The sequence below is a fragment of the Vipera ursinii genome, assembly GCF_947247035.1.
Source record: "Vipera ursinii genome assembly, chromosome: 3".
Classification (NCBI taxonomy): domain Eukaryota; kingdom Metazoa; phylum Chordata; class Lepidosauria; order Squamata; family Viperidae; genus Vipera; species Vipera ursinii.
The window spans coordinates 160,982,732-160,996,950 of NC_139516.1; the positions used below are offsets into that span (position 1 = coordinate 160,982,732).

Here is a 14,219-nt window from a genome sequence, read left to right on the forward strand (position 1 = left end):
AAGTAGGTCTCAGAAGGGAGGACGTAACCTTGTACAGCAGAGTTATTACCATAAGCGTAGGTCAGGATCGTGGGCACTTGGAAGGAAAAGAACTGCAAACTCTTCTTAATCAAGGAATGAACTCTAAGTCTAAGCCAGGGGTAGGCAACCTCGGCTCTTTTATGACTCATGGACTTCAACTCCCAGAATTCCTGAGTCAGCATAGCTGACTCAGGAATTCTGGGAGTTGAAGTCCATGAGTCATAAAAGAGCCCGAGGTTGCCTACCCCTGGTCTAAGCGAAGATAAGGCAGACTATCTTCTAAAACAGAGGTCTTCAAACTCGGCCCTTTTATGACTCATGGACTTCAACTCCCAGAATTTCTCAGCCAGGCATGCTGGCTGAGGAATTCTGGGAGTTGAAGTCCATGAGTCATAAAAGGGCCGAGTTTGAAGACTCGCTGTCTAAAATCTCGGTGGGGAAGGCTTTGATATGCACTCGGCTCTCTTGTCACGGGATACCGCTACGGGCCTCAGTAGAGTCCCACCCTCCCGCGCAGGATAACAAGAGGGGCCTTCTTTCGCCCGTTCTTGCTGTGCCGGTTTCCCACAGACAGGAGGCGGACGTGCCAGCCTAACCCAACCCAACCCAACCGGAGAGAAGGGTCGGTGGCAGCGGACGCCATTGGGTTGCTATGCAGTGAAGTCTCCGCCCTGAAAGCGGGTGACTCGGCCCGGCGGTCCGCAATTTTTCCCGGCTGGATTCCCCTCCCCGCGGCGGGGAACTGGGCTGTCTTGCACCGCTCACGCGCTCGGCTGCTTTGGCGGGGAAGGAGGAGTTTGGGAGAAGATGAAGGCAGCGGGCAGCAGCTGAGGCGAGGCACGACGGAAAGAGCAGCTCGCGGGTTTTGTTTTTGTTTTTTCTCCAGCAAAAGGAATGGCTCACGCCGGGGCGGCGGGAGACGAGGAAGCCTCGCCGGGCACCTCCAGCCGCAGAGAGGAGGAGGAGGAGGAGGGCTACGGCGGAGGCCAGGCGGCCGCGATGCTGCGGGAAGCCCTCTCGCTGGAAGAGATCCTCAAGCTCTACAACCAGCCCATCAACGAGGAGCAGGCGTGGGCCGTTTGCTACCAGTGCTGCGTCTCCCTCCGCGCCGGGGGTGGCCGAGGAGAGAGCCTGAGCCGCCGGGTGGAGAGCCCTGCAGACATCCGCATCTGGAGGGATGGGACGGTCACTTTGAATGGAAGCGCTGCCGCCGCCGCCGCCGCCGCTCGAAGCTCGCCCGCAGCAGGTAAAGGTGGCGTAGTCTTAGCCTCAGCCGGTCCTGGCAGGAGGGAGAAGCTCCCAGCCCGGGTGACTTCCCTGCTCGGCGCCTGGCCGCTGTGATGCTTTTTGCCAGGAGCCGATTCCCTCCCTTTCCCCCCATTTGCTCTCAACTCCTGTTTTTTGCTGCTGGGTCTGGTTAATGCAGGGGTCTTCAAACTTGGCCCTTTTATGACTTGTGGACTTCAACTCCCAGAATTCCTCAGCCAGCCAAGCTGGCTGAGGAATTCTGGGAGTTGAAGTCCACAAGTCATAAAAGGGCCAAGTTTGAAGACCCCTGGGTTAGTGAGTCAGTAGTGTATAAAGGGGAATCTCATCCTACCTTCAGCCCGCCGTCCATCAGCATTTCTTCATCCGTTTAAACTCTTGTTGCTTTTTTTTAAAAGGAATTTGGCTTGCCTCCCTCCCCTCCCCTGTCCTCCCTCTTTTTCTACAGTACAAAATTGCTTCTGCTTTATACAGCTTGTACTAAAACTGTCCCACTTAACGTTTCTTCGCCATCCCTCCCCCCCTCGCTGTAATAACGCGCCTCTTTTTTTTTTACGTGAAAAAAAGGAAGATCTCACCATTTTGACATCCTCCCCCCTTCTTCTCCCCCCCCCCCCTCCAGAATGCTGCATTATGGCTGATATATAGGCGAACGCTTTTGAGTCTGCAGGGTGGCCTGAGGAAATGGTTTTATACATTTTGGAATAAAGGACCTAAAAATTGTGCAATTGCAATGTTATTTTCAGTACCACACAATATGGATGACTATAGTTGATTTCAATAGGCGGCCTGTATCTCTGTATGTTTACCAGCATTACTTTGGCTTCTTGCTTAAGCTAGAATTTTCTTTGCTCCTACTTGATGAAAGCCTGGAAAAGAAAGCGATGCAAAGCTGCCCATATAGGTCAGCATGATGGTGGGGGAGGGCACTGCAAAACAAAACAAAGAGAGCAGCTGTCAGAGTCTCGGCTTTGCTTTTTAGCAGAGGTTTTAATGACTACTGGCTCTCTATCTCTGTGTTTGTGTGTGTGTATTACATCCAGACAAATCAGGTTGGCTAATAATTTGAATATACATTCTATGAAGATAGCAGACTCTACATCTTGATCTTATAATGTGCAGTATTTCATGTGGGAGAAATTTATCTTCATGTTCTAATGTGTATAAATCAGTATTGTATATTGAAACTAGAATATGGAAAGCAAGCTGAGAATGAATACAGGAAATAAAATATGACTTGCTAAATTCCTCTATCAAGAGTGTACTTATGGACAATATGCCAGACAGGTTCAGCAATTATGTGTAATTTGCTCTTCATATATGTGAGTAATAAAATGCCATATTTACTTAGTCGTGCTTTGGTTAGCATCTAACTATAGTAGTCATTATAAACATACTTTTAAAAGTCATGTCAACATCCTAAACCAATGCCAACTCAACATAAGATCATTCTGTCAATAAACAGATTATGCCTGTTTTTTGTCAATCAGACACCAAATAAGAAATATGATACATGCTATGTATCATAAAGATCCTAATTTTAAAATGGACAACTAGTGAACAAAACAGAGTAAGAACTAATACGACTTCAAATTCGGAGTAACTGAATTTGATATACAAATTTTATGATATATTTTATGGAGAATAATAATAATAATAATAATAATAATAATAATAATAATAATAATAATAATAATAATTTTATTTATATAATAGAATTTACTGTAATTAATATTTGTTTAATATTGGCCCCTCATAATCTTCTTAAAAATGAATTAATGAATTCTGAAATTCTAAAACACATGTTATATGAACATTCTTACATTAACAGGTTAGAGAAAATACTAGCTCTACATTGCAAGCACAGTAATTGTATTTATGATGCATTTCCATGACTGGGATTAGGGCACAGAGTTTTCAGCTGAGGGGGAGTCCCTTCTGTTCAGGTTTTTATACCAATGCAGTGTATAACAAAAAGAAGAATTCCTCTTAGTACTGGTTTATAATACTTGAAATAGTAACTATATTCCTTGTGTCTTCTTTCTTTTGGGTATTATATTACTCACTTCCATATTAGAATATATTTATTAGGCTTACTAAGATTTTAAAAAACGTGGATCCCCATAACAAGTAGGGCAAAAAAAAGTCTGAAGGTGTGCACGTGATTATTTTTTCATCAACAGACTCTTAAAATTAAATATGGAAGAACACTGCAGGCATTCTAATTAAGCTGAGTTTATGTTATGAATTTTAATTTATAGTTAGCATTTCTGTAAAGATCAAAGAAAATTTTCCCTTTTTAAAAAATGTAACAATATGGTTGCATTTAACAGAGCATGTTGTTTATATTCTTGTTAATACTTTCAAAACATGTCAGTGTTACGGAGGGAGCTAAATGGATTTTTGACAATCCCCAGTAAATTGATTCGGTAATATTACCTATTTTAAAGTTGTACTTACAAAGCATTCTATTGTATAAAATTTATAACAAGACACTGCAACATCAAATATATCATGTATCAGTTAAAAAGATTGCTGGACTTTGATGAATTAGACACACATTACAGATAGTCCTCGACATACAACAGTTCATTTAGCGACCGTTCAAAATTACAGCAGCACTGAAAAAAGTGACTTATGACCATTTTTGGCTGACTGACTCATATTTATGAGGGTTGCAGTATCCCCAGGTCATGTGATCATATTTTACAGCAAAATTAATATGGAACCAGATTCGCTTAACAACTATGTTACTAATTTAACTACTGCAATGAGTCACTAATCAATTGTGGCAAGAAAGGTCATAAAATGGGACAAAACTCACTTGACAACTGTCTTGTTTAGCAAGAAAAATTTTGGGCACAATTGAGGTTGTAAGTCAAGGACTACTTGTATTTCATTTATATAATTTATTCAGCATTTTAATTTAGAAAGGTTTAAAAATTTCTGCGATCATCGCAGAAAGATCTCAACATTCCTATGCCATAAATACAGGTCCATCAAAATGAAATTTTATGTCACTGGTTGTTTAGTGGATTGTTAAATAAGCCACAATTGGTTGGGATATTATTGTTTACAAATGGGCAATTCACATAGCATATATAATCAGAGAAAAGATACTACAGGTGGGTTAACAGTCTTAAAATTTTCTAAACTAAAATAAACATTTTATAAATAATTTCTTTAAAAATGTAGCAATTGGTAATGAAACCATGTGGTAGTGAAAAATAAACTTATAAAGAATGTTATCAAATAAATAACAGATAAATAACCAGTAAGTTTTAAGTTACCATGTGAGTACAATTATTTTTGAGTTGTTGAATATAAAGGCTTTGGAATAAACTTATATGGAATTGCTCTCATAGCAATGTCTGTATTGGTTCTTTTTCTTAATCTAAAAAAGGGAAGAAAATACAAATGTTTGTGTTCATTTATATTGATGAAAGGAATGTTGTAAATCAAATGCTTCAATCTTTTCTTTGAAGATTATATGTCATAACATTCCACCAACAAGTTAAGTGAATGAAGTAAAGTTTGCTGGGTTAAAAGAAATTCAAATACTTCAAATAAAGCATGTCCTCTTACAAATTTCAAGAGAAAGAAAATTGCTAGGAAATTTGAATTTCTGGGATATATATACTTTTGAGAAGATGGTATTAACTAAGTAATATAAAACACATAGCAAATAAATCTCACTCTAGTATAACCATTCTGCTTGGGGTATTTGCCTGTCCGGCTGCCTTTTTATTGAAGGAATTCCACTGCCCTGTCCTATCTTTCATGTCTCTGTATGCAAGTCATTAGAATGTGCTGAGTTGAAAGAAAACAAATTATTTGAGCAAAATGAAGTTCATATCTTTTTTGCATCATTCCCTCAGGTGAAGAATGTTGAAAGAAAAAGTAGGGAAATTGAAAAACGAAGTATAAAATGTTTTTAAAATGTAAGCTGTACACATATAGTTTTATAGAGTTTTTTGCTATAGTTTTAGGGGCAAGCTTGGAGATTGGGGTTGTGGGGTGGGAAATGGATTTTTCATTTTGTACCCTTGACAGTTTATGAACTCTTAGAAGAGAATATGATTGACTGTCTAGCATCAGCAAAGTAGCATATATTTAGGGAGTAAGAATTCAGTCACATTTTCTTGCAAATCCAGTTTCTTTTAATATACTATAAAGCCCCAACTTCTACATGTTACATTTTCTCTCATTAAAATATTGCTGTCCAGGCTATAAGCAGAGAACTTGTATAACAGGAAAGATGCACTGCAGTAAATTGCCTGAGGAACAAATTACTGTAGTCCAGTAATTTCAGGATTAGTCTTTTTTTTAAATCACTGTTTTGCATTAAATGCTAAAGGTGTTTTTTTTAAAAAATAAAATACCTGATGTAAAGCTACAACATCTCAAATAGATTGTATCTGTATTCATACAATATGCTAATTTATGATTATAAATTCAATTCCATGGGATTGCATAATTTATCGAACCATAAATTTATAATAGTCCTTGGATTCACACTGCGCAGATTAGTGATCACATTTTAGCATAGTGTGTGGTGTGAATACAGCCTTCAGCCTGAATCTTATCCATCATTGCTAAATGAGATAATCATTCAATTTATGAAGTATAGTTTAACTGGAACAGAGCACCAACTTGGGATAATTGCCATAATATTTAATATATATGACTGTGTTCTGACTTAATTTTACTGATTAGTAGTTCTGAAAATACCCCCCACCCCTCCATTTTTTCTTTATGGGGAAATTTATATTTATTCTTTGGCAATGTCTGTCCCTTTTTTAAAAAAACTCCTATTTCTTGTTTGTAGCACAGTATATAAGAACATGAAAACTGACAGTTTTAAATGTAGCTGGCACACTAGATTGCAGACTGAGACAGTATAAATCCTCATGAATGAGATGTGGCCAGTGTTGGGATTCAGCTGCTTCACACCACTTCGGCAGAACTGGTAGCTAATTTTTTGTTGCCCAGGCCCAGAATGGACTTCCAGAAGCGGCATCCACACAGAGAACTGGTAGTTAACATATTTGAACCCCAAGACTGGATGTGGCCCTTGGTCACATACAGAATTAATTTACCCCAATTGCTTCCTCTCCTTCTGAAACATGTAGCTAGCAATACGGCCCCACAAGATCATAAACTTTTAAAATTATGTGATTTATGTATATGAACTATATTATGTATTTTATATACAGCCCAAGACAGTTCCTCTTCACTCAGTGCAGCTCTGACAATCAAAAGAGTGAACAATCATGGTTTACAAGTTTTCTGTATTACTTCTGCAGTACTGTATAAAAATGTCTAATTAGGAATTTGTATTAAGATTTTATTGTTTACTGTGCTGTATTAAGTCCTAGGTGTTTATTTCTCTGTACATATTAAAAAAAATTAATATAGCCTTCACTCATTCTCACAGACGTACACATTTTCTTTAGAATCTTCTTGTGGTCTTTAACAATAATTTGAAACCTCTCCAGTATGTTCTGGGTCCTGGAGATTTGATAGAGAACTCTTCATTTGTAGCAAACCAAGGCTACACCATGGAGTATCTGAAATCTATTTGTTTTGGATTTGTCTTTTTTAATTACATCACCAATTGTTTTCAGACAATGTAATTTTAAGTCACCAAGCCAGAAACCAGGACGGTATGAGTTCCAGTTCTTACGCATGAAATTTGGCTGGGTGACTTTGAGCCAATTATATTCTCTGTGTCCAATCCACTTTACAAAGTCATTGTAATGAGGAGGGGGAAAGAGAATTGTTTATGTTCATCATCTTGAGTTATTTATAAAGTATTGAAAGCAGGATAAACTAGCTAAAAAACAGACATTACCAAAAAAGCATCCCAGGTTATATTTCTTTCAACACTGAAGTTAGGAGATGAACGGAAGATAGAGAATGACAGCAGAAACTACCAATCTGCTATCCCAAAATGGGAAACTTCCTTCTGGAAGAGGGGATTGGAATCCCCAGCCTTCCGCCCTGTGGTTCTCAGTATACTCAGTATGCAGTATACAGATCAGATCTATTGATATTTTGAAGAGCTGCCAAAGTTGTATTAGATGCAGTGTCTGCTAGGTAAAATTACAGGTAGTTCTCAACTTATAACCATGCGTTCAATGACCATTCGAAATTAGGACAGAACTGAAAGAAGGATGGTTACAACCAACCCTCAGACGCCTGGCTATCCAAGCACCCCACGGACATTTTGATTACGATCTGGGTGCTTGACAGCTACCTTAGCCTTACCAATCGCAACTTGCACTCTTACAAACCTTCCCCGACCCTTGCCGTTTTTCCCTTGCAATATAATTGGCCCAAAGTCACCCCCTTGAACCTTTGTGTACCTTCCCCAAGCCTAGCTGCATCTCCCTTGCACCCTCACACACCTGCTTCAACTCTTCCTCACCTGGCAGCAGCCACTTGCCTACCTCCCCGCCTGCTTGCAAGCTATTTGATACTTGCAACTTCCTGTCAGCTGTTTCCCCACTTACTTGGTTGAGTATAGTTTGAGGAATACCTACACTCTGAATCTATCCGTGGATACTGTATATATCACAACTGAATTGGGGAAGACGTGTTCTTCTTTAAAAATTTCCAGGCTCTTTTGTTTCTACATCCTTCCCTATTTGAAATAAACAAGACCTTGGAAATAATGGAGAATCTGATTTTGTTCTACCATTGTTCCACATTTAGGATTATTAAGTATTACAGTGATCTTAGGAATTGATTGTTTAAATAATGACAGTGCAGTCCCCTAAACTTACAGTGATAAAATAGCAAACATTTTAACTTTTGAGGTCTTATAATCTGTGTAATTTCAGTAAGCTGCAGTAAGCTTTGAGTTCAGTTGATTTTACTGAGCGCTATTTTGATTACTGCTTTTTATGTTTATTTCTGTAGTTATCTGCCACAGAGTCACTTGGGATTGGGGAAGAATATAAATACAGATGCATACATATATAACATATTTTATGTAAATAGTACATTTTGTATGATATTTACATTTATGAGTAAAGATGAAAAAAAATCTGGTTATTTCTTGGGTCTGATTTGATATCACATGAAGCAGAGTTTGTTCAGTCATGAGTATATATCACAATTGACTTGAGTTTGTAGGCTGAGTAAGCCATAAATGACAAATTGTAAATCACATACAACAAAGGAAAAGACAAATCACAATATTGCTTATGTAGACACATTCTTTAATAATATCTTCTAAATGTGTAAACAGGATGTCAAAAAAGAAAAATATTTATTTGATTTTTTTTCTACAATAGTATATAAAAATAAAGAACAACTTAGAAATGAAAACATGTAGGTTGCATGGGGCAATTTTTGGATTTATTAAAAAGTATTAAAAATAAGTGGAGTCCATAAGTTAGAATAAGACTTGGGGAACTAATTCAGTTAAGTATTAGTTTCTTTCCCCAAGAAAATCCTGTTCAACTGATTGTTGCCAGAAGAAAAGGCTTCGGAAGGCGAAGGAACTTCGCTCTCTAAAAACCATCCCATGGAGCATTCATTCTCTTTCTCCGTGTCAGGAGAGGTGATTTCTCTGTGCTTCTCTGTAAACAGGAGGGGGTGGAGCAGACGTTTCTGGGAAAATGCCCATTCCTGTTCTAAAGAGAACCGCTTGGAAACAACTTGGAAAAAGGCTCTTTTCTTTGAGTCTGACAAAAGGCCATCTGCGAATAGCAGGGTCTTACTAACTTTCTTCAGAGATAACATAATTCTATAAAACCCTGATTTTACCTTTTCCTCCCTTTCTTATGTAGACCTTTTGCTTTTATTAATTGAATAGGAAATATGTGGAATCGCACATGAAATAATGTGAGAGCCATTTGGTCATGTGGTTAAGGCACCAGGCTAGAAACGGGAGACTGTGGCTTCTAGTCCTGCCTTAAGCATGAAAGCCGTGTGGGTGACTTTGAGCCAGTCATCTACCTCACAGAGTTGTTGTTGTGAGTAAAACAGGAGGAGGAAGGGTATTGGATATGATCATCACTTCCAATAATTTAGAAAAATAATTAGAACAATAATTTAAAAAAAATTAAAGAATGACAAATGCATGATGGTATTGGACAGCAAACTCCACCTGACATATTTGTGTCCTGGTATCTGCTACAAATGCCTAAGGCCTGTATTATCAGGAGGCACATTTTATTTATGGATTTTTAACATTTAAATCTCCTAAGGTGAAGTACTAATTTTAAAGAAATAGGTGTAATCTGCAACCAAAGAACAGAACAAAGTTTAGATTTTGATGGCAAAATCCCAAAAGACTTGTTCCTTTGTCTTTATGAGAGCTTGCATCCTTTACCTTAATATACGGTAGCTTACATTTTATGAAAGCTTTCTGCTATTTCCTTGAAATAATAGATATTGAATTTATAAAGTCTTCCTAAGGACCAGCTTAATTTTTGCATTACATGTACATTTCTTTAAAGTGTTATTAATACGATCATTTACCTTTCATAGAAAAAAGACCACAATCATCTGGGATCCAAATTAGGATCATGATCCACAGGGCAAGTCATATATAAGTAAATGACCTATGTTGAACAACATATTAGATATGAAAAACAACTGCCCAAAGGAAACATTAACCACTAATATGCTCTCCCTATGTGTACACAGAAAGAAGAATTGTAAGAATCCATAGTTCCTGTATATTAGTCTGAACATGCAAAGAATATACATAGTTTAACATAGTAGCCAATGATCACTAATCTTTTTTTATTTTTCATTTTGCTTAGCTGAAGCATTTTCATCCTTTTAGTCAAAAATGGCATGTTGAATGACTTACAAAGGTCACTAATAACACATGCATTTTTAGTTTTCATTTCTAATACATATTCAAATATCATAGTGTTGCTTTCTTTTATTTGTAATAGTTATATTGTACTTGGGACTAGTCAGACTACAGTTGGCTTTCCATCTTAAAAAGACTATGAGAACTATCAGAATGCAAGGTGTCTATAAACAAATTCATGTAAGGAATAGTTAAAAGAACTGAATATATCTATCTTGCAACAGAAAAAAACTGAGACAAATATCTAAAAAGCTGACATATACAGGAAGGGACCAATCTAGTCAGTATGGAAATCAAGGGCAGGACAAGAATCAATGAGATGAAATTAGATGAAAGCAGATTCAGGTTGAACATTAGGAAAGATTTAATACAAAATAGATTTCCATTTACTTTTCTTGCTAGTTTTCAGTGAACAAACAACTTTTGCTGCTGCTAAACTCTTGCACTGATGAATGCAATATTATGTTATGCATTAAGACATACAGGGAGTGCAGAATTATTAGGCAAGTTGTATTTTTGAGGATTAATTTTATTATTGAACAACAACCATGTTCTCAATGAACCCAAAAAACTCATTAATATCAAAGCTGAATATTTTTGGAAGTAGTTTTTAGTTTGTTTTTAGTTATAGCTATTTTAGGGGGATATCTGTGTGTGCAGGTGACTATTACTGTGCATAATTATTAGGCAACTTAACAAAAAACAAATATATACCCATTTCAATTATTTATTTTTACCAGTGAAACCAATATAACATCTCAACATTCACAAATATACATTTCTGACATTCAAAAACATAACAAAAACAAATCAGTGACCAATATAGCCACCTTACTTTGCAAGGACACTCAAAAGCCTGCTATCCATGGATTCTGTCAGTGTTTTGATCTGTTCACCATCAACATTGCGTGCAGCAGCAACCACAGCCTCCCAGACACTGTTCAGAGAGGTGTACTGTTTTCCCTCCTTGTAAATCTCACATTTGATGATGGACCACAGGTTCTCAATGGGGTTCAGATCAGGTGAACAAGGAGGCCATGTCATTAGATTTCCTTCTTTTATACCCTTTCTTGCCAGCCACGCTGTGGAGTACTTGGACGCATGTGATGGAGCATTGTCCTGCATGAAAATCATGTTTTTCTTGAAGGATGCAGACTTCTTCCTGTACCACTGCTTGAAGAAGGTGTCTTCCAGAAACTGGCAGTAGGACTGGGAGTTGAGCTTGACTCCATCCTCAACCCGAAAAGGCCCCACAAGCTCATCTTTGATGATACCAGCCCAAACCAGTACTCCACCTCCACCTTGCTGGCGTCTGAGTCAGACTGGAGCTCTCTGCCCTTTACCAATCCAGCCACAGGCCCATCCATCTGGCCCATCAAGACTCACTCTCATTTCATCAGTCCATAAAACCTTAGAAAAATCAGTCTTGAGATATTTCTTGGCCCAGTCTTGACATTTCAGCTTGTGTGTCTTGTTCAGTGGTGGTCGTCTTTCAGCCTTTCTTACCTTGGCCATGTCTCTGAGTATTGCACACCTTGTGCTTTTGGGCACTCCAGTGATGTTGCAGCTCTGAAATATGGCCAAACTGGTGGCAAGTGGCATCTTGGCAGCCGCACGCTTGACTTTTCTCAGTTCATGGGCAGTTATTTTGCGCCTTGGTTTCTCCACACGCTTCTTGCGACCCTGTTGACTATTTTGAATGAAACGCTTGATTGTTCGATGATCACGCTTCAGAAGCTTTGCAATTTTAAGAGTGCTGCATCCCTCTGCAAGATATCTCACTATTTTTGACTTTTCTGAGCCTGTCAAGTCCTTCTTTTGACCCATTTTGCCAAAGGAAAGGAAGTTGCCTAATAATTATGCACACCTGATACAGGGTGTTGATGTCATTAGACCACACCCCTTCTCATTACAGAGATGCACATCACCTAATATGCTTAATTGGTAGTAGGCTTTCGAGCCTATACAGCTTGGAGTAAGACAACATGCATAAAGAGGATGATGTGGTCAAAATACTCATTTGCCTAATAATTCTGCACTCCCTGTAAATAATGCTGAAAGAGTTAAGTCTAATATGCTTAATGAGTTTTTGATCAGAAATGGAATCAGAAATAGGAGATACTTTGTTCAGTATAATAGTTGAAGAGGAAGAACATCCTTTTCATTCTAAACAAGGGGAAACATTTCCTTGATTTGCCTTTATATTAAGTTCAGTGACAATACTACAAATGACAGACTACAAATCTTACTTGATAAGTACTATTAGAAATATGAACAGTAATAAATTCTCAGGTTTAATAAACTAAGCGCCAACTTAACCAACTTGAGTTGGCATAAACCAACTCAAGGATCTGTAAGCTTCATTTCTTTTCAAACGGTGAATATTCTCTTATGCTAAATATTTTTGATGAGTAACACTAAAGAATATTAAATCATTGAAGTTGTATTGCAGCAAGAAAAAGTTAAAAGTTAAGGTGAGCTTCAATTTCTTAAACCACTCTAAATTTCATGTTGGAAAAACTGAATATAATACTTTAATTTACAAAATATGTATACAAAAAAGGAAAAAGTTCTATAATGATGACAAAGTCAGGCCAACTGGATGGAGGAAGAGGTGATAACATCAAAAACCAATGAAATATCTTATTATAAAATAAGCACAGTCTTACTTTTTTATCTTTGACTTGGGAAGAAATTGAGGGATTATCCACAAATTATAGTGAGTTTTGGAAATGCTTACCTCAGGAGTTTGGAACAGTGTCAGATATCAACACCTTATCCCTCAGAGATAAAGGTGAGGCTAGCCCAGGTTTTGTTTTTACCTTTCTTCCCAGGACAAACAAATTTATAGGCCTTTTTAAAGTAATTTATCTATTTACTACTAAAACTCTTGTGTCTATAACCTTTAACTGGGCGAAATGGTGCATCATCAGTGAAAATATTTTCAACCAAGGTACTTCAAATGGGCTACTACAGTCACCTAGCTGGTATTTATGCCTAAAACAGAAATAGAACTCATAGTTTCCTAGTTTCTAGCTTGGTGCTTAATCACTAAACTAAATTAGCTTTCCAAAATTACTATCGCAAAAATTATTCATATGATAAATAGTTTAAGGGCAACAAATATATAGGTAGTCTTCAATTTGTGGCTGTAATGAAACCTGCCAATTTCAGTTGTAAGTCATGATGGTCATAAACTGGCACATCAAGTGCCTGACCCAATTTTAAAGCCTTTCTTTGTGGCAATTGTTAAGCGAACACTGCCATTGTTAAATGAATCTATTGTCTGGGGCTATGGGGCATTTTTTGCTGAAAGCCAGAAGCAACCACCTGTTTTCAGCAAAAATTGGGGTCCGCATGGATGTGACCACAGGATGCTGCAAATGGTCTGTAAATGCTGAATGCCCAAAATAGAACTTTGGAACCAGATCATAAATACTTTTTTGGGGGGGGGGTGTCTGTTGTAACTTTGAACGGTATGATCAGTGACAAGTCTAGGATTACCTGTATTCCCTATTAGCTATCTATGTTTCTGAAGGACAGGAGATTTTTTAAATTTATTTTTATTTTATTAAATTTATATACCGCCCTATTCCCGTAGGACTCAGGGTGGTTTACAGGGAGAGTTAAAAACAAACATACAAAAGTTAAAATCAGATTAAAATTAATTAAATCAAGTCCCCAATTTAAACTAAAACCCAATAAAATTAAAACCCCTCAGCCTGGGCCAGACAGCTCGAAGAGCCAAGTTTTCAGGTCCCGGCGAAATGAGCGAAGGTCGGGGGCAGTCCTAAGTTCCATTGGGAGTTGGTTCCATAGGGCCGGCGCGCCCACAGAGAACGCTCTTCCCCTGGGAATAACCCGCCGGCATTCCTTACCCGGCGGTATCCTGAGAAGGCCCTCCCTGTGGGAGCGCACAGGACGAAGGGAGCTTGATGCCGGCAGCAGGTGTTCCCTCAGATAACCCGGACCCAAGCCATTTAGGGCTTTATAGGTCATCACCAGCACCTTGAATCTCACCCGAAGGGCAACCGGAAGCCAATGCAGCTCGCGGAGTAGAGGTGTTACATGGGAGTATCGGGAAACCCCCATCACA

At 38.2% G+C, this 14,219-nt stretch overlaps 1 protein-coding gene across 2 annotated transcripts in view; it reads left to right on the forward strand.

Moving 5' to 3' along the window:
* Window positions 1-688: 688 nt before the first annotated feature.
* Window positions 689-14,219, forward strand: part of SPIRE1 (spire type actin nucleation factor 1) — a 52,424-nt gene continuing 38,893 nt past the window's right edge. For both annotated transcript variants that reach the window (XM_083360730.1, XM_083360731.1), the window contains exon 1: window positions 689-1,267. In XM_083360730.1, coding sequence (XP_083216856.1) covers window positions 916-1,267 — 352 coding nt within the window. In that variant the 5' untranslated portion in view covers window positions 689-915. The remainder of the gene's footprint in view (window positions 1,268-14,219) is intronic.